Source organism: Molothrus aeneus, chromosome Z (assembly GCF_037042795.1).
Source record: "Molothrus aeneus isolate 106 chromosome Z, BPBGC_Maene_1.0, whole genome shotgun sequence".
Taxonomy (NCBI): domain Eukaryota; kingdom Metazoa; phylum Chordata; class Aves; order Passeriformes; family Icteridae; genus Molothrus; species Molothrus aeneus.
The window spans coordinates 66,237,920-66,258,955 of NC_089680.1; the positions used below are offsets into that span (position 1 = coordinate 66,237,920).

The following is a 21,036-nucleotide window of genomic DNA, read 5'->3' on the forward strand; positions in this document are numbered from 1 at the left end:
CAGTGCCATATTATACACTAGACTTTTTTTTCCTTTCTAGAAAAGGGATTTTGGATGAGTATAGTGAGATCACCAGTCTTGTAACAGAAGAGATTGTGAATGTCCATAAAGAGATCCAGACCTCGGTGGAACAGATAGACCCTAACTCTGAGTATAATGACTTCATAGATACTCACAGGTAAGCATGTTTATCTCATGTTTCTTCTTGAGAAAACCCTGCATTAAACTGCAACTGTTTAAGTGCTCAGAGGAATTTGTTTCTGTTTGATTCCTTTTACCTTGTTTCTTGTAAAACTTCATCCTCATTTGAAAATTGTTTTACTTTGCACATACAGAAAGCTGGCTGAACAGTCTGTTTGGCTGGTTTTAGAAAAACAAATTTCCAGTTATATGAGAATAGCCAGGACTTTGATACTGACAGCAGACTACACATTACAGTCTAGACTCAATGTGAGCCAGTTTGCTGTTTATTTGGATGCAGTTTGCATTCTGGGCTAAACTTGTTCTAGTTTAAAGTCAACTCTAGATATGTTTGTACTCGGCAGTTATTGCAGGTTGAGACTTCAGAGCATGCAGATAACACATGCTCTGCGTGTATTAAAAAGTGTATTTCCCATTTACTGAACTATTACTCTGTTTTACTGTATGAAAAAATAGCTCTGAGACTTCTTTCATTTTCTTTTTGTTACGGTTATGTGTGAATTCATGGTCATCGTGTGCAGGTTTGTGATGGAAGCAGATAACAGGCACCCATTCACATTGGTAGTCTTTGAGAATCTTGATTTTGCTGTGAACTTCATTCAAAGAACAGTGTGTTTTATCTCATGAGATTTTAGAATTATGTTTTTTTTACAGGAAAAAGAATTTGTATCCAATTGCTATCGATCCTTATATGTCATATATAATTTTAACTATAATCTAGTTAATTAAATACTTCAAAACCTAATGATTTGCTCTATGATCCACTCAAAGATACATGTTGATTTTTAAATTATAACAATTATTTACTAAATTAGGTCATCAGAAGTTGTTGAACAAGAAATAGAGTTTGATACGTCTTTACTAGAAGAAAATGAAAACCTTCAGGCTAATGAGATCATGTGGAATAATTTAACAGCAGAAAGTTTGCAAGTCATGTAAGTCTCTACAAATCTTTCATCCTTTGGAAATGCTATTCTGTGTTATATCTATGCTCACTTAGATCCCTGCATGGCTGTGTCTCCATTTTTAAGGTCCAATTTCTATGTGTTGTATTTTCAGGCTACAGACTCTTTCCCATGCTGGTTGTACTGTTCTTTGCACAAAATCCTTCTCCTTAGTCTCCTCAAAAACTTGTCCTTATTTTCAAAGTATGCAATTCTTTGTGCCAGTTAACAAAATGCCCCAAATCTATGATGAGTCCTCCTTGGGAAGGTGCTGGTTCATTTCCCCAAAAGTGTTTCCACATTCACTACCCTAGAAAAAGCAGCAAAATATTTTGATGAAACCACTGAGTAGAGTTATGTGGTCAGTGATTTAAATCACCATGTAGAAAATTTTAATGAATAAATTTATCTTGTTTTTTAAGTGTTTGCTTTTGTTTTCTAAAGGAGATTGTTATTCATTATTGTAACCTTTAGAGTACATTAACTTAGTAGCACAGATGTAGCAGTTGTATAGTGTTTCACAGTTTTTAGCTATTCAGGGTGATGAACTAACTCTCTGTGTTTTGTTAATATATGGCCTAGTTAAATATTTTCCTTACTTTTACCAAGCTCACCTTTAATCATTTGTTATGGGGAATGAATCAACTGCTGAGAGTATTATGTTTGTGTATTATTGGCCTTAATTTTTGACATAAAATTGTCCTGGGGGTCATCTGTGAGATTGCAACTGTTAATCATGTTTTAAAAATGGGAAATTTAGAATTTCATTGGTTGATATTTTTGCTGTGTCTACTGTATTTCAGTTCACGTGAGACTTATTTGAAATATTTTCTCCTTAGAAAGTAAAACTGATGCAAATAAGACATCAATGACATATTGTGGGAACTTTTACATTTAGTTTCTTTTCTTTAATTTCACTTCCTTAATCAAACTATGATCCTTATTTTTTGTAGGCTTTTCTGAAAACCAAAATTAGTGTGAAGTATTTTCAAATGTAAACATATAGCAGTGTCTTCTGCAGGTTACTCTCATCCCCGTGTTTTCTCAACATGACAGAAACTCGGGATTTTATTAATTCCTTTTAAAGGCTGTTAATCATCCTCTCTTTTTTTTTCTGTATAATTTGATTACTTTCTGTATATCTATTCCCTTGGTAAGTACTGAAATATTTTTTTAATATGAAGTATCTGCCTTCTTAGTCATGAAGCAGCTTTATCTTATGAAAAGATCCCATGATAATTAAACCCCCCCAATTCCTTTAAACATGCTTCTCTTTTTAATATATTCTGCATCATTGCTATATTGAGATTATTCCTGCCTAAACACAGATGTTGTACATCTTGATGTACTTCAACACAGCAGCACGAAATATATAAATACTGGGCCTCCCTTTTAAATGGAATATTAAAATTTTTCAAAGATTCTGCCTTTGGCTTGCCTTTTGTATCCAACTGTTTAGAAATATGACAGCAGCATATCTAAATAAAAGAGATGAAATCTTGCTTTTCTAATAAACATTTCTGATGAAATATATAATTTTGTTATAAATGTATGTCTGTATATTTACCTACATATATATATATATTCAGTACAATTTTCATAGTATTCTCTTGCAAATCATTCATCATTCATCACTTGAAGTGGTTTTGCAAATTGGAGAAATTTTATGGTGTGGCATTATTTCTGGAACACAAATCAGGTAGCCCTTTTACGTGTTGCTGTCATTAAGGTGTTCACTTTCTGGTATATATTGAGGGTTCTGAGAAAGACAGTTAAACCCTAGAAGGTCAGACCAAAGACAGACACAACTTTCTTCATTCCCATGTTAGACAACAGGGAAAAAGTCTTGAGAGAACAAAACCAGGATGACCATATAATGCTAATTCCTCAGCCTCCCGTAATTTTAATCTCTGAAATATTTTGAGATAAATGTCTTTAATGGACGTGGAGGTAGTTTATAATATCCTTGGGAGTACTTTACTTCTGTGTTCTTTTTCAGTCAGGTTCAGTGTGTAAAAGTATCTGTTGTCCATAGAATTTTCGTCAAGGAATTCCAGAAATTAACTTCCTATTTTGTGAACCTGCTCTTATCTTTTTCTGTTTTATGGCTCTTAAGCTTTTGTTTTGGAAGAGAAGAGGAACAATCTGTTCCTTTCTGCCTATGATAATGTAAATTTCTGTTCAACTTCTGTTCTGTGATCTCTTTTTCAGAGTGATCTTTTAGCTTAATCTGTCCTTTCACAAAGCTTACTCATCCTTTATCCATCTGGTTGTCTTTATTTGAATATTTTCAAGGTTGCTATATTAGTTTTGAGATGAATGACTAGAATTTCACAGGTAATCCAGATAGACAGTTTAGAGGGAGGCCTTCCAAGGTTTCCTGTGTTCTTGCTCTGCTTTGGTTTTAACAAATCCTAGAGAAGCATTCAGTTTGATTTTCTGACCTGAGCAGGTCATCAGGTGTTTTCAGGGAATCATCAACTGTATCTCCAAGATTTCATTTCTGAGTGGTAGTGGTCATTTTAGACCCATGCTCCATTCTCTACATAAGTAAAGCTTTGGATTATTTTTTCCCCACTACATATTTGCCTATTTCCATATGTATTGAAATGAAAGCCCAGGTATGGAGTGTCATAAGGTCCAGAATAATCCTTTTTTATCCTTCACATTCAGCCTTCCCCCTACCTCAAATAACATTATATGATCAGCATTTTTTGTCACTTTTCAAACTGTCCTTTTATTTGGATTATTATGAATATATTAGGGAGTGCAGATTACATATGAAGCTCCACTGTCCCCTGGTACTGTAAAAACTGTTTATTATTATCCTGTTTGTCCTTTTGCTTTTTAATGCAGGTCAGAACCCTTCATTTTTTTTTTTTACAGTTCTTGGTAACTTGGTCTTTACTCATATCTCTTGTTAACTGTGTTTTAGATATCTTGCCTTAAAGCCACTGCAGCCAAAAAACCTGTATTTCTGTCAGCTGTGTATGATGAGAAATTTGCAAGCAAGAGAAGTGTACTATATCATTTATCCATAGTTGATGACTTTTAAAAAGTCAGCTTTACATGATGAAACAATATAAATTTGACTTTTTATCTTCAACATTAAAATCATGGCCTTGGAGCTTTAAAATGCTGCATTACGTTTCTGCAGAGGAGAACTACCTTCAGTATCTACCAAATAAAATAAATGCACATGGCAGATTTATTTCACAAACATTTAAAACATTCAAAGACTTATATTGATTTATAATCAATAATATTTAGTTGAATCAGCTGTTATTATTGACTATGCAATGGAAAAATGACAGCTTTGCATACATAACTGGTTAATGGTTTTAACAACCTATATTTTAAGGGAGCATAATGAGAAAACTGGTTTTTACATTTTAAGGTGAGCTTATATTTATGAATAAAATTTTGACAAAGGGAGGTAGTTAAAAGTCAGTGTTGACTAGCTAACCTTTCTAAGGAATGAGTTATGGTGTCTCCTGATAAATATTCATAGTGTCACTGAATAGTACTGAAAAATTCTGAGAAGTGTAGCAGAATAAAAATTTATGCTTTGAAGAGACGCATTAAAAGCTGAGAGGAAGCAACCTCAGCTAAAGGCTGATCAATGAGCATAGTAATGTCCAATTCTTCTGAAATATGAGTTCTCTAAGATCAAACTTTTAATTGATAGTTGCAGCAGAACAGAGCTTAAAACTAAAGGAATAGGAATGGAAGCTTTCCAGGCAGGGGCATTATGTGATTTTTCAAGTGTTACAGTGATTAACTGTTAAGTCATAGAAACCCTTCTGTAAACTGATTGTATCCATAAGGCATATCCAGCACCACAAGAAAATTCCTTTGGTAAACAAGGGCCAAAATGATACAAGATTGCAGAATTGTCAGCTGATGCATTTGTCAGCTGTTCATTTCAGTTTGAATGAAAGTTATTGTTTAAACAAAGAATAGATATGAAGTGCAAGGAGGCAAGTAGTTTTTGTGTACCTGGTAGCTTCTTTTTCTTTTCTCTAAGATAAATAAAATGTCTCTGAAGTATCTCAGAAGTTTCAGGAAGAACTACATCAACTTAATGTTTTAATCTGATATTGCAACATAAAATATAAAATATAATATTTTTGAAGTGGTGAAATAATAAAGATGTTGTATCTGCATGTATATACTCATTCCTTCTACTGATGAAGTCTTATCAATTTCATTTTAATTTCATGACTGTTGATGCTGGATCATTAGATAAAACATCTGCTTCCTGTAAATCAGTTGTTAAGCAAATACAATGTTGATTAAAATTTTGTTTAGAAAGCTGTTTAAAAAACAGTTAATTTTTTTAAAATTACTTTCTTTAGCAAAGTATTAAAATAAAAAAGTTAGTTGGTAATAAGTTGGAGACCCAGTATAAGAAAACATAGAAAAGTTCAGCATAGAGATTTTGACAGCCTAAAACTGATAAAAATGTATATGAAAAGCAGAGCTGTGATGATGTTACTTTGAGGGAAATGTTTTAAGTATTTATTTTATCTCAAACACATGTGGAAGGTTTGTCTTTTGGGAAATAAATTTTTGTCATTCACTCTATGGCTTTTTTTAGTGGTTCCAGTCTCCTAGCATAGAGTGCATGACTAGGTACAGATCATATATAATCAACATTGTATAAAATATATTGGAAGGAGAGGACTGATTCAGTGTTTAGAATGAAATAACTCAGTTTGGTATATATGGACATGTGGCATATGCCTCCTAGGTATTTAGAGAGTTGGGTGTACCACTCCCTGGTCTGGAATGGTTTTGGGCAATAGATCTGTGCAATGGTAATTGCTACATATATTTTGCTTGTGTTCTGCCTTTTACTTCAGTAATTTTATTGAAATTGGGCTTGAAAATACAGGGAAAATAAAATAAGATAGTTAAAGATGTATAGATAAATGACAAAAAGGAAACAAGATGTATATGCTTATTTATCTTTAAGAGATTGTTCTGATTTAACAATCTTGATTGATACACATTTTAGAAGTTGTCATTATGTAAGCCATTTACATACATTCTTTAGAATGCAAATGTTGTGCATTTCATGGAACATTTTTTTGTTATTGGAGTATTTACTAATATAATTATGAAGTGTTCATAATGGTTTTAAAGTGTAATACACCTTCTCTGTTAGTATTGAGTGGTTTTGTACTTTACTTTGAATTAACCATTACCAGAGATTGTAACCTGAAAAGGTTAATCGTAAAGAAAGATACAATCACTATTACAACAGAAAGTGATCATTTGTACTTTTACTATTTCTAGAAATAAATACAACCCAGCTACTGATTCTGTGTATTTATTTAACACATGTTTTATGAGTCAGAAGGCTTTTGTCTTTCTTAAAGCATCTCATAAATTAGCAATGTATTAGGAAGGCATTAATTCATGGAACTCATCACATATTCTGGAAAAAATGTTTTCTTGGTAGGAGAACCTGCAGACAAGAGATCATTCTGTAACCTAGTGTGTATACAGAGGCTCACACAGAATCTCTAACAATACAGATTAGCAATGTGAAGGTCCAGCCACACAAAAAAAGAACTATCACTAAACACTGAGTAACATAATCTAGAAAATAGTGCTTTTTTACATCTTCAGGAAAAAGATTACAATGTTCCCAGATATATAGAGTTTATGCATTCACAGGCTGGGTTTCTGAAATCTGTTTACAGGTTAAAAACAGTAATAGAAGAACTGATGCAAACGCAGCAAACCCTTCTGAGCAAAGAGGAACTTGTTTTGGAACTAGAGAAAAAAATAGAAGAGTCATCTAAGACATGTGAAAAGAAATCTGAGTAAGTTGAAATTTAAATTTCAAAATACAATAGTTTGAAGGGGAAAAATGTCTATAATGCAATTCCTAAAACTTAAGTAAGAAATAACTTTCACTAATCTTGTTCTGCTTTGTGTTTAGCAATTACTGTGAAAAACAATGGGAAGTTAGTTTCTTGTCTCTGAAATAAAACTTGCCCACTGCAGACCCCAACTCACCGAAGAACTGTGCAGCTCCATAAGTTTAATATAATTGCCATGGTTTGGCAAGAGCTTTTGGCTCAAGAGCTGGACCTTTCATTAATTCAATTCAGCTTGCTCAAAGAAGATGAGTGAGTTCAGTTGCCTCTCTGTTTGGCAGAATTCCTTGTGGAGGTTTAATTCTGTGAAAGGCTTTCAGAGTCTTGTGCAAGACTTTCTTATGCAGTAATATGTTTGCATCTTGTCAGGTAAAGTTCATTCTTTGCATTTCCTTTACAGAAGTGTAAATGTAAAGTATGTAAATCTCATACCCTGTAGTACTGCATAGTAAATAACAAAGGTGAGACATTAGTGAGTGTTTTAGTGCACCATAAATAAAACATTATTATGAAGAATCATTCCTGGGCAACATCTTTAGGTATTTAGTTCTTCTACCTTTGGTTAGAAAAAATATTTACATACTCTTCTAAACTGATGTCGGTTCAACAGATAAAGAAACCTTTTGTCTGTAGTGATATTTTTCTGATCCTTGTTGCAATCAGTCTTAATCTTACTAATTTGGTCATAAATATTTGTTTACAGTAGCAGTAGTGAATTGGAATGCAAGTCCTTTAGGTAATCCTTCATTTACTGAAAGAGTCTTGATGCTCTTTGTTGATGGAACTTTTTCATATGAAACATTGTATCACATTGTTCCATCACATGAAACATTTAATTCTCGTACAAAACTTTATATATCTGTTGTCAGTGTTTCAAATAGATATTTTATGTCCTTTCTGTGGTGAAGTTCACATGCACTCACAGTGTGTTTTCCAATTTTTGGTTCTTGACCTGTCTTCTTTGCTGTATGCTACTTAAAGGATAAACTATAATTGAACTAGCTGAGATTAATGGGTGTTGTTTGGGTTTTTTCCCCTCAGTATTGTTTTGTTACCAGTTATCACCCCCTGAAAATAGTTTAGACCCTCACTGTGTTTCTTACTGTGTGAAGGCTTCTCTGACTGATCCTTTAGCAGATGTTTGTGATGTTGAGAAGATGATTTCAGTTCAAATTGCACCAGTACCTGTTTCTCTTATTAAAAGGCAGGGAATCTGGCTTAGATGTCAAGCTGTACAAGTCATCCTTGTTCTGATTTGTCATTGATCATGCCTGCCTCCAACAAACTCCCTTTTCACCTTTTAGCTGCAGTGCAGAGTTGATCAGGATGTTTCAGGATGTTTACTGTCCCCAGAATATCTTGTCCAACTGTAGCATTGGGTTTAATAATGACTGCATAAGGTCATACCTTAAGGCAATGTCTTGGTACTATTATCCCCACACTAATATCCCTTTCCATCTTCAAATGATGATATCACCTTCAACACAGAAAATGTTTTAATTGTATTTTATTTATATATGTATATGTCAAGCATACCCGCTGCCCTTAAAAAATATAGCATATTGAATATTTAGGTTTTGGTTTAGTACACCTTTTTACCACTTTCTCACATGTAGCTGTGATCTGCGGGGATCCTTCATAAAAGATGTCACTCTGTGAAGTTGCTTGTAGCTATTACTAGCAATAAGAACTTTGCAGTTTGCACTCATGCAAGCCACAGGCGAATTATTTTATAGATCTGATTCCTCATGCATGACTGGAGTGGCAAGCACTGAAGGTTGGATTTGGGAAATGAAATCATTGTAATCCATTTTGCTGCAGTTCAGAAAGAGACTAGCTTATGAGCGACTTTTCAGGGTATTTTTATGTTGTGTTATTGCTGTATCCTGATTAGTTGAAACCATTCTGTGTTTGGGGATGTTACCCCAGCCAGTGTGTATTCACCTAAAGCCTTGCTGATGGTTGAAACCTGTTATTTTCACATGGTGATGTCCTTTTTCTCTCATAAAGGAGACCAGATGAAAACACATTATCTTTAGGATAACTTCAGAATAGTTGTTCATTTGCTTCTCTGGTGCTTTTAAATATGTGCAAGTCCATGCCAAATCTCAGTTTCAGATTTGAGAATTGTGTCTGCATACCTCACACTTACCGTTTTTGGATGAACAATCATTTTCCTGATAGTGAGGAGTTTTGCTTATTACTGACTTGATATAATATTCCCCTGTATCAATACTATTTGTATCTTTTCCTGCCAAAGAGGATTTTATGACAGGTGGTTCCCCTGTTATTTGGAACCCATTTGAGTACCCATTTGGCTGAGCATCACTTTGTGAAGGATCAATCCCTGCATGAACTACTTTTGCCTTTCTTTTTTTCTTCAAGGGTAGGGCTTGCAGGAGGGCTTGTCTTCAAGGGGTTATCCTGAAGATACAGAGTAACACAATACTGAGATTTTTCTTTATATGGTCCTCATTCTTCATAGTTCTGGTCCATTCACCTCCTTCATCTGTTCTTGTAGGCTGGTATTCAGAGTGGTATTCAGAGAAGAATTATAAAAATAAGGTGAAGATGAAAAGTTGCTTTTAGCTTCTCATAAAGATACGTTTATTTAGCTTCATAAGACAGTTATACCCCAGCCCAGAAATACTTACAGTGCAGAGGAAAAACCAGATACCTCTTATGTGATGCCATATGAATTTATACTGGATGTGAGGGGAGTTTAATATTGCAAATTATTACTGCAACAACTACACTGATTGGAGTGAATTTCTCATCACTTCAAATCATTATCTAAAATTTACTTATTCTCTAAAGGAGGGGGAACCCCAGTGTTTATCAATTCAGTCAAAAGTGGATGAAAGCAGGAGTTCTACGTATATATATTAAACATTATTTTTTGTGATAGAGAGAGAGAATGAGTGTTTGCTTTTATTACCATGTTGCTTTGAAAATTTTCTAGAATTGCTTCATCTTTGAACAAATGATTATGTTGAAGAATTGTCATGCTTTCTTCTCCCCAGATTTTATGAAGCAAATAGACTATTTTGATTCATGTACATTGTTAAATTTTTATTTTTCTTTGCAGTATTGTACTCTTGCTGAGCCAAAAGCAAGCACTTGAAGAACTTAAGCAAACAGTCCAGCAATTAAGATGCTCTGAGGCAAAATTTGCAGCCCAGAAAGAACTACTGGAACAGAAAGTTCAAGAGAATGATGGGAAAGAGCCACCACCTGTAGTGAATTACGAAGAAGATGCCAGATCAGTGACTTCTATAGTAAGTTTTACATCTGTTTTACTGAATTGTGTAGCCCTGCTATTGTACTTCAGACCTGGGATCAGAGTATCAAGCTACTCACTGAGGTGATTTAAAGTGAATGGGCTTCACTTTGCATTTCTGGGTACTTGTTTGGACGAGAAGTTCAGTTGCATGATATTTTTTCTTTTTAAGTGGCAGTAGCTCATAACAATCTGTGTGTGGGGACTTGGATTCATCTTCTCTACACTTGATGCTTAGATTTTCATTATACTGTTTAACAAAGAAAAGTCTTAACCCTTACATGGATTTAGTATATGTGACTGAGTAGCTATTGGTAATTTCCTTGGCTTTGTTGAAGAAATAAATTTACAGTTTTAGGTAGAAAACGAACAGCAAAAGCTCTTGGAATTGCTGCAATTGTTATGTAATTGAGAAAAATTAATGTTATGTACTGTAATTACTCTTTTCTCAAACAGAAATGAACATTGGTTTCTTTACAACTTATTTTTAAATGTTTACATGCTCTTAATAATTAAAAGGGTTTTTTTTGGTCTGATGAGACCTCATATAGTTTAAATAAGTACCTTACTTTGCTAATATTTTGTGTGACTTCCTTTTCTCAGTTGTGTGCATCTATATGCAGAGTTTGTAGGCCAAATAAAAAAGCAAACAGTACCTGTTTACTAAAGGGGCAAACAGTTTTTGCCTTTGTGGATTAGTTTTGACATGTTGGAGATATTTGTGACTTTTTTTCTTTGAGGTTTAGCCTCACATTCTTTTTGGCCCGTGGGGCAGTAGCTCTGTGAAATGATAATTAAATAGTTGTTTCTGAGGGGAGAGCTGTTTTTCTTCCTCTGTCTCTTTGTGGAACTGTTTGATTCCCATTCTACAATTATACTTGATTGTCACATTCTCTTTCTCCACTGCTGTTTAATATTTACAAGGCACTATGAGATGGTTCTCATTTACACTAGTGCAAAACATTATTTTACAAAGCTTGTATGCTTGTCGTGACCTAGAAGGAGTTTAAAAAAGTACAAAAAGATGAAGAGAAAGGAAGGATCAGGATAATGATTGCAGAAGATTAGGAGGCTTGGAGTCTTTTTGGTGCAGGCTATCTTGTTAGTTACTTAATATCATATCCTGTAGTAGTGTTAGTGATTAGTGTCTCCTAGTATTAGTTGAGGTGATGAGTCTAGTCATAAGAGTGGTACTCTTCTCCTTCAGCTCAAGGTTGCTCAAGTCTGCTTTCTGGTGTCTAAACCTCTGTTTCAGTGAGTGGGAGAAAATAATCCTCTGTGCTGAGCACAGGCCTACACAGGGCCAACAGGACAGAGACACATCAGCTCCATCACTGCCAGCACTGTGTCACCTCCAGTGTCACCTTCAAGGTGAGGGGGCTCATCACCTCCATTGCAGCCACTGATGGGCCCACAGTGCGCCAGGGCAGATGGCACAGTGTGGCTGGTTCTGTGCTCAGGGCATGGTGGCCTCTGCAGGAGGGCAGGGGAAGGGGGAACAGAGCCATAGGATGGTTTGGGTTGGAAGACACTTCCAAGATTGCCTAGTTCCAAACCCTTTCAACACCTTCCACTACAGCAGGATGCACCATTTACAAAATCTTGCCACTTTAACTCAATGCAAGGTTGCAGAGAAAAGCCATGAGAGCAATTAGGAAGAGGCCTAATGATGAGAGGCAATCTGGTCAGCTTCTTAGGGAGAAGGTAAAACAGATTCAGGAAGCTGGTACAAAAGGAGGCAGAAATATTTAACCCACTAAGGTGTAACCTGAAATAGAGGATAATGTTGGTTTTTGTTTTATTTTTTAAACCAGTAGGTAAAATTTTGTCAAGTTAAGGCAACTTGAAAAAATAAAGCAGGTATGCATTTGTATGCCAGAGATAATGTTAACATTCATTTTTAACGTGGATTGTGTACTTTAAGTAACTTGCTCTAGTTTATGCAGTTCTGTCTGGCCTGTGTTATCTGAGAGTTTGGAGTGCCTTCACCATTTATGAAAATAATGCATGTTATTCAAGCTACCTTGCAGAGAGGACCTGTCATGAAGTGTGATGTGTTAAGGTCCATCTGAAGAATAAATTGTGCAGAATTACCACTTTCCTTGCTTCTTCAAGGCAAAGCTTGCCACTCTTGGACATGCACTCTTTTTGGGTGCCAGATGTGGAAGTCCTTATCTTGTACAGGAGACTGACTGGGACTGAAAACAGGGTTAACTGTGAAAGCAGACATGTTTATTTGCACAGCTAAGTCAAGTTCAGCATTTACATGTACAGGATACAACATTTACACGCAGGCTATTGGCACTGAGGCTGCCTTGGGATCAGCACATGTTGCCCTAGAAAGGAGATGGTCGTGATCTACTGCAGCCTGCACTGGATCCTGTTCATTCTGCTGCTCATGCTATTTTTTCCCTTTGGACCTGAAGGAGCTCCTGCACCTAGTAAGGAATTCTACCAGCTTTAGACTTGAAAAAAGACAGGAGCTAAGCATGCCTGATGGTGTTGATATTGTCCTTGCTTTCTGAGAAGGGATTTGAGGTGATCGTTAAATGATTTGATGCCTGTGATGTTGTATAAGTCCTTACACCTGAGCTACACTAAGTAGAAGTGCTGAGAGGTAGTGCAGACTCTGGGGCATTTTTTCTCTCATACAGCCTGTTCCCCAGCTGGTTGCTCCAGTGAGCCAGAAGTAGTCAGGCCTGTTGTCTCTGCACATGAGGGGACTGCTGCTGTCACCCTGCAATGGAGCAGAGAGGATTAAGGTGATGTTGGGTGGCCACTGTCAGTAGTGGGGGCGTCTCCTCTCCCACAGCTTGTGCCAGAGCTGTGTTCCCGACAGAGTAAGACTCTACTCAGGTGCTGGAACTTCTCCTCTTTTAGACTAAGACCGGTTCCCCTTATATCACTGTCTGCCAGCATGAAGAGTCAGCCTCCATCTTTCTTATGAGCTTCCATTAAGTACTTAAGGGCTTCAGTGAGATCTTCCTGGAGATCTTCCTTTCCTTCTCCAGGCTGAACAACTCCTCTCTCAGCCTCTTGTCATAGGAGTGGTGCTCCAGCACTATGATCAGTTTAGTGGCTTTCCTCTGGGATTGTGCCATCTCTTTCTTGTCTTGAAGACCCCAGACCTGGGTGCAGTTTTCAAGGTGGAATCTCACAGGGGCAGAGTAGAAGGAAATAGTCGCCTCCATCATCCTGCTGCTCATGGTGCTTTGAGTGTAGCCCAGGATGTGGTTGACCCTTTGGGCTGCAAATGGATGATGACAGCTGACTTTTGTATACCAGCACCCCGGAGTCCCTCTCTGCAGGGTTGCTCTTAATGTGTTCTTCTTTCCTTCAGTCTCTGCTTACGTTTGGCATCACCCCTGACCTGGCAGTCTTGACTATATCTCAAGATGGAAAAATAATGCTCTGATGGGTTGTTTCTGTAAATAAACTTAGTGGTGATTTTTAAAATGGGATTTATTTTTTTTTTAGTAAAACTCCTTAAAAATATAAGGCTGTAAAATATCAGAAACTAAATGTTCTTGCTGCTGATTGCTCATCCTAGTTTCATTCAAGAGGATGACTGTTTCTTCAGCTATAAATTAGTTTTCTCCTCTTTTTCTGAGAGCAGTTCATCTAAATGTTACTCTGATACACTCGAATATAATTATTTATTATTGTTCAGAAATTAATTGTAAACACTTGTTTTGCAAGTTTTTTTTTCCTAAGGATTAGAAAATCCATATGAAGTAAATTTTCATGTCCTCAAGTCACAAGTAATTTTTTTGTTTTGTAATTTAAAATATAAAAGAGGGATATGCAAAGCAATTTTGTTTCATATCTCCTAAGTATTTATATCATATAAATAGAGTCAATTTCATGGTGGAATAGTTTGCAAATTGTTTTCTTTCCCTTCTTTTACATTAGGTAACTCTATAATAGAATACTAACACAGAGTGAAATTCTGAAATGCTGTTAGATATGTTTTTATAGACAGTATAATGTTATGTGAGTGTTTTTACTTAGTTTCCTTGTTCTTTTTTGCCTCTATTAAATGTAGGAAGTTTTGTATTGTGTTAGTGTCTCCCATATGGTTTGCTTCAGTCAATATATTTTTTGAAGTATATTTGCTGTGTATTGGTAGTCATGTACTCATTTAAGGAAAAAAGGAAATTGTCAAACCATTCTCTTTTTTTCAATCAGGATATAACATGGAGTGAAATAAAAATTTCTGAACATTGCATTTAACAGTTTTATCATTGTATATGGAAAAATGAAACATCTTATTGTTACTAGCAATTATACTTTTCTACTGACTTATCCATGCAAGACAGAGATAATTATAATGCTGACAGCACTAGAAGTTTAAAATCTTATTTTTTAGCCCCTTAGAGTTATGCTTTTATGCCATTCACTATGTTAATGGGAGATATATAGTTCACATTTTTTTTCTCTACTTTAAGTATGAAGATACTATAAAAAAACTGGTTATTCCATGTAAATAGATATATTTTGACAAAAATTCAGTAGTATCCAAAGTTTTATGTATTACGTCACTTCATAAAATTTAACTGGAAGCTACTTGAGCTAACTTTCACATTTAGGTGTTCAGTCAGTGGATGTATGGCCTGTCATTTGTCTTGAGTTACGTAGGGTGTATTTTTGCTGTTGATGTGATCATCAAAGCATGGCAGTAGTCCATGGTAATTCAAATGAAGAAAACAACAGCAACAAAACTTTTATATGTCTGATGATCAGATTAGAAATAAAAACATCATTAATTTTTGAATATTGCAGTACCAGCTAAACATTTACTCAGGTAATTACATACAATTATGATAATTTGCATTTCATGGTGAAGCTTTAAACTTACAACATCAGTATTGCCTTGGAAATTGTTACTGGATTGGGAGTCTTCAGGGAGTTCTTAAACCAGGCAATAAATTCAGTTAATATAAAATAGTAATTAATTTTGTTTAGCAATCAAATAGTGAAATCTCTGTACCACTTTAACATATCTTTTCCTTTTTCCATACATGATAAAAAAAATTATGAAGGCATAAACTCATGACTTTTAAGAACATGTGTTTGAAATTACATACTGTTCTCACTGTAGAAGTGTTTTGTAGATTTATTTTGCATACTGCAGCATTTTCCTGGACCTGGTTGACAAAACTGAGACTTGGTGTGCAAGCTCTGCAACACTTGAGAGACTTGTCAGCAGGTGGAGCTCCATGCCAGAAGACTAGTTATGACTGAATAAGCCAAAGTGGTTAGCATGAACTCGGGAGAGATAGCCAGGGCAGAAGCAAGCTGAAACACCATGGTACAGCCATTGGGAGGTTGTAATGCCTTGTGCTAGTAGAGTTCCAGGCTTAAAACTGTACACAGTAGAAAATGGTTTTATTTGTTCTAGCATAATACTTGAAAAAAACCCACAGAAGTTCAGCTCGTATCTAATCACTTTTGTTGTTTGTTATTCCTTTTTAAAAGACTTCAGAGAGCTTATCCTTAATGATTGCCTTAAAAATAAGTCAGCTTTTAGTGAAGGTTATGGTAATTAAAAAATTAGATCTCAGTCATTACACAAGGAAAAAAAAAACCTAAATACATGAAACAGAGCTGAAGTGCTACTTTACTTGTTTGTAAATTATTCTACCTAATATGAATGTTTTATCTTTTCATCCTTGCTTTCTAGAATCCAAGACTTGGTCCTCTAATTAGTATGATCAGTAAACCAATAGCCAGATTCTTGTTCTGCAGGTTTGTGTTTGAAGAGAATGTGTTCAGAACTCTCACCAAAATAATAATTGACAAATTTAATCAATTTGTATGTTTTGATTTTTTCACTGTCAGTTACACAGATGTGAGAGAGGCTTTGCAGGAGTTTGTGATTTCATTAAAGATGCTTCATTGCATACATTTTTGATGTTGGATCACAAGGTCCTGAAACATAATCTCCTGAGAGAACTACGACACTCTTGGAGGTTCCTTTTCCCCTGCTGTGTCAGACTATGCAGGTTCTTTATTTTGAAACAGATGCAAGGAAGTGATTGCCTTCTGAGACAGGCCATTGCAGCAATTGCAGAAAGTGTAACAGTAGAGATAAATTTGACATTTTTCTTACTGATTCAGGAGATACATTCTTATGCTCTGTAATGCATCACCAAACATCTCCCTTATCTGTCTGTGTAAGTAATTCTCTACTGATTTGAGGCTCATTACATTTATATAAAACTAAGATTGTATTAGAGCATGGTAGGGGAGCCCTTCACAGTAATTTGATTTATATATTTATAAATCTTGTACACTTCCACCATGTTATTGCAAAATCTTAACTATGTTGTTAATAGACCCAGGGCCACAGTTAGTCTGTACAGCATTGGTATCCTTTTCTTTTCTTTTATTTTAGTCTCTGCTGAGGAAACGCTGCCAGTACAGTCATGCTGTAGAAATTTTTGCCTATTTATTTATTAAAGACCTGGAAATAAACAGTTTTATTTGGTGGCTTCCTAGACAGCTGAAGTTCAGTTTTGTTTATGGCCACTTTCCAAACTTGCTGGCTTGGACCTGTGCTTCTGGCTTACAGCCAGAATTTGACATGGATCAAAAGTGCCCCAAATGTCAGATGCTGTTAAGAAGTGTGAAGAAGATGAATTCTCTCCTAGTGAATATGTTCTAGCTTATTTTTTAAATCCTAACTGCTGATGGACATATATGAGAGGAAGAACAATACAAAAGGAGATAATAAGGTAGTAGAGCAGATAAAATCAGTCATGCTTTGTTCCACTGACTGTTCAGAATTTACAGGATAAGAGGTCAGTGGAGCTGTCAAGACTCTTGCCATTGAACATGCCTAGAGACTTTTGAAGTAAAAGACTGGACTAAGTTTGCACACTAAGGCTCAGAACTTAAGTATTTCTTAAGGTTAGCATATTATCTATCAGAAATTTGTTGAGAAATAACCTGGTCTTGGGGAGAAGTGAAATTAGAAGTATAAGCAAAATTTTTGAGGAATTAAGGGAGGTGGATCATTCACAGAAAGAGGACTCTTTAGAATATTTGAAATGCAGAATTAGTTTACTCTCTCTGTATGAAGGAGAGTTATAAGCACTTGAGATACCTAGACCTCTCTTGAGCTGCCAAAAATATTTCAAGACCTTTAATTCCTTATTTGGGGAAGCAGGCTTCACCATAGTAGTGTTCAGAACTGCATACCCACTGGGAACTTGTTATTTCACTATAAATTTTCTCTGTAGATTAAGAAAGTTTCACACAGGCGTTTCCTTTAGAACAGAAATCACATACTAGTATCCGGCATATGTTTCTCTGTGTGCTGGGAGAAAAGTGGTAATTCTTTGCCAGAATCATCATCATTGTCTTCTTGCATCTTTTTCATAGTGATGGGACCGAATTAATGTGATTGCTCACTTTTCATAGCCTCTAGGCAGTGCACAGGAAGTAATATGATAGAATTTGGCTGCTTTAAATCACTTCTCTGCTTTTCTCTCTTCCTTTTTAAGTGCCTGATTAAAAATACCATTGTCCTTAAAGGCAATTATTATGCTTCTAAAACTCCTAAAATCTGCTGTAAAATAATTATTAGAATTAGGATTTATGTTTTTAATCTAGTGTCACTGGTAGTTTTCTGCCAGATAGAAGTGTATGATTTTATGCTTAGCTTCTGGTTTTTTTCTGCGATGTGGGGAGGTTCTTGCCTGCTACAGACTTGAGAAACCAGAATGCCAATCCGGTTTTCAGACCACTGTCTTTAAGTGCTGTTTTTTTGTTCTCTTTTTTATTTTTTTGGGTTTTACTGTTGGTGCTTTTTAACAGTGGGGTAAGTGAAATAGCATGTTTGAGATAATCCTTTTTTTTTCTTTCTTTTATCATCTAGCAGTCAGATGCAATACATTTCTGGCCAGTTTAGGATCCAGGTGCTTGAACATCAGCACTAATGCCCGATTTTAGATTGCTTAAGGTATCCTGCTTTTGACATGAAGCTGTGACTCAAGTTTGCTGGTCTCATGTAGTTGTCTTGGAAATCTAGGCCATAAAGAGCACTGGATAATAGTTTTCAAACAGGTGAAGCCCTCTTTCCAACAGACATTGAGGCTCTTCCTTGTACGAAACAGTCTTTAATAGTAGGGAAAATTAAAGTTCTTTGTGAGACAGTGGTAGTCACTGTAATCTTGTCAAAAAATTCCAGGATACTTATCTCAATTTCTTTTAAGGGAAGTATAGAAACAGGTAATCAGAAAGTTAATTTCTCTTTGGCTGCTGTGTTAGGGTAACATGAGAAAGTCAGTGACATTTGCATGAAAATAATGACAGATATCCAGGAGTTTCTGAAACTGATGTCCTCATCCTAGAGGAAAGAAAGCTTCCAGTATCACAGCCAAGATATGTGGAAATTTGTAATTCTTGAAAATTATTGAAGGACTTTACTTTTAGAGCACTGTAGGATTTTGTAGACCAAAAGCAGGTTGTTTTCTGGAAGTTACTGCAAGATATTTCTGCAAGAAAAATGATTTCTTAAATCTGATTTTTTGCTGAAGTTTCTGAAGAAAGCAAGATTTGATGGTGTCTAGAAGCTAGAGTATAGATTAGTAAAAGTAGAGGGGAAAAAGGAAAGAAACCAAATACAGGATAGAGTGGCAGAGCCACACGCTGGCAGCTCCAGAGGCAGCAGAGTGTTTAGTCAGGGTCAGAGTGTGCCTAGGAGTCCTACCAGGAGCAAAATGAAAAGATGTCAGGGACAGTGCTGAGGACAAGACTATTGTGTGGGTCCAAAGTCTGTCCAGGACACAGGACCAAACATAGGATTGGAGAAACCTACAGCATAATCATGTACGACTCACGCAGGACAAAGGGCTGGAGACAGAGCAGTTGTCAGTATAATTTCATGAGACAATATTTCTGTGAGACTGTGGCTCATCATCATGGGACTGACTTCATCAACACATGTTGCCACTGTGGTAAATTGAATGCTAAATCACAGCATAAATGGTATGATAAAAAAAATATACAATATATATAAGATATATATAATATACAAGAGAAGTATACAAGTAATATACCTGAGCTATATCTGCAATTTTTTGTTTCTGATGTGCCTCAGAATGACTTGTTTTGTTTCTAGATCTTGGCTATGAATACTAAGATGAAATAAAATCACTTATGTATAATATATATATAATATAATATATAATATATAATATATGCTTTATGTATAATACAAACTTCTGTCATTCCCCTTTAGATTAAATTTACTTAGTTTTGCTAGAACTCTGTAACAACGAAGACTTTCACAATATCTAACTGAAATTATCTCACTCTGGAAACCTCTGTAGCATTTACTTAGCAACTCCTATAAAAATGAAAATAAAATGGAAGCACAAATATATTGGTTTGGGGTTTGGGGGGCCGAAATGAGATGCTTGACAGTCTTGACACTTGCTGTATCATGCTAACCTGAAGTTTTTGTCTTCTGTGCTAATTGCTGTTCAGAGCAGTTGATCATGGTGATTTTTATACTGAATTCAGTGTAATTCAGTGAATCTTGCAGTACAGAAGGAGCTGGTGTGACTGAGCTGGCCATAGACAATTGTAATGAAAGATGATGCAGATTTTTGCATGGCTTTTAAGTGAGGGGAGATGTATTTAGAGAGTTCTAAAAATGAAAAATTTTAAAAGTAACTTCTGAGCTAGAAACAATGAAACAAACAAAAAAAAGTAACTTCTGGTTTATAAAACCAGTTAAAGTAACTCTGGGTTTAAAAAAACTAAAAAACTTTTATGTTTGTATTTTGTTAGTCTGAAAGAGAAACACACATCCTCAAGGAAAATCAAAGTTCAGTGCAGCTGATATAAATACAGTTTTCTTATGTTAATTTGTTGGCTCTTATAGCATAACAGGGAGATGATGTTTTCTCTGTAGGGCTTGGAAAAAGACAAACCTGCAAGTGGAATTATAAACATTTCCTACCTAATAGAATCCTGCTATGATGTGGTTGTGCTCATTTAGCGATGATTCAAGTTCCAGGCCACAGTATTATGTAACAATTACATAAGGACCATTAATAAAGGAATTATTTGTTTTAGACTAGTTTTGATACAGGCAAATGAGGTAGCTTTTTGAAAAAAATGCAGCTGTTTTTTTCTTAGGCTGTTTTGTGGAAGTATGCAAAGCTGCGGCTGTTTTTGGTCTGCTTGAGACTGCTGCTACTTTTGTCCATTTGATCTGTTACTCCATAGGGATTTTTTATATAACATGTAAATTAACACTGGTTTTGTGGATAATTGTATGTACAATTTGATCTTGATGTCTCAGGAACTGTGTGACAATGAAATTTGTAGCTTTATAATATGTAATAAAAATAGTGAGGAAAATAGGGTTTTCAACTAACATGACTGAAGTATTTAATCAATTATTTTCTTTAACATACCTTTTAAGAAGTTGATGCATTGAATCACATATAGCTACACCTATAAACTAGAAAATACTGATTTTTTAGGGCAGGGGGGTGTGGGCACAAAAGGATTTTCTTCTGTAAAAGAGGAGACTGGTTTTTGATTCAACAAGCAGCTTGAGTATGCCAAATAAATACAGCTTATGAAATTTGAGGGAACGCTGCTTGGTTGTTCAGATGCTTTTTAGTAAGTAATGATTGAAATAAAAAAAGAAACTCTATTGACTGAATTAATAACTCAAAGTCTTTGCATTTGTACTGAC

The 21,036-nt window shown here is 35.4% G+C and overlaps 1 protein-coding gene across 1 annotated transcript in view; it reads left to right on the plus strand.

Moving 5' to 3' along the window:
• FER (FER tyrosine kinase) overlaps positions 1 to 21,036 on the plus strand; it is a 167,145-nt gene that overhangs the window by 51,466 nt on the left and 94,643 nt on the right. Inside the window, exons 7-10 of the mRNA XM_066568772.1 lie at positions 41 to 178; positions 1,017 to 1,136; positions 6,857 to 6,979; positions 10,125 to 10,314. Of these exons, the coding sequence (XP_066424869.1) occupies positions 41 to 178; positions 1,017 to 1,136; positions 6,857 to 6,979; positions 10,125 to 10,314 (571 nt within the window). The remainder of the gene's footprint in view (positions 1 to 40; positions 179 to 1,016; positions 1,137 to 6,856; positions 6,980 to 10,124; positions 10,315 to 21,036) is intronic.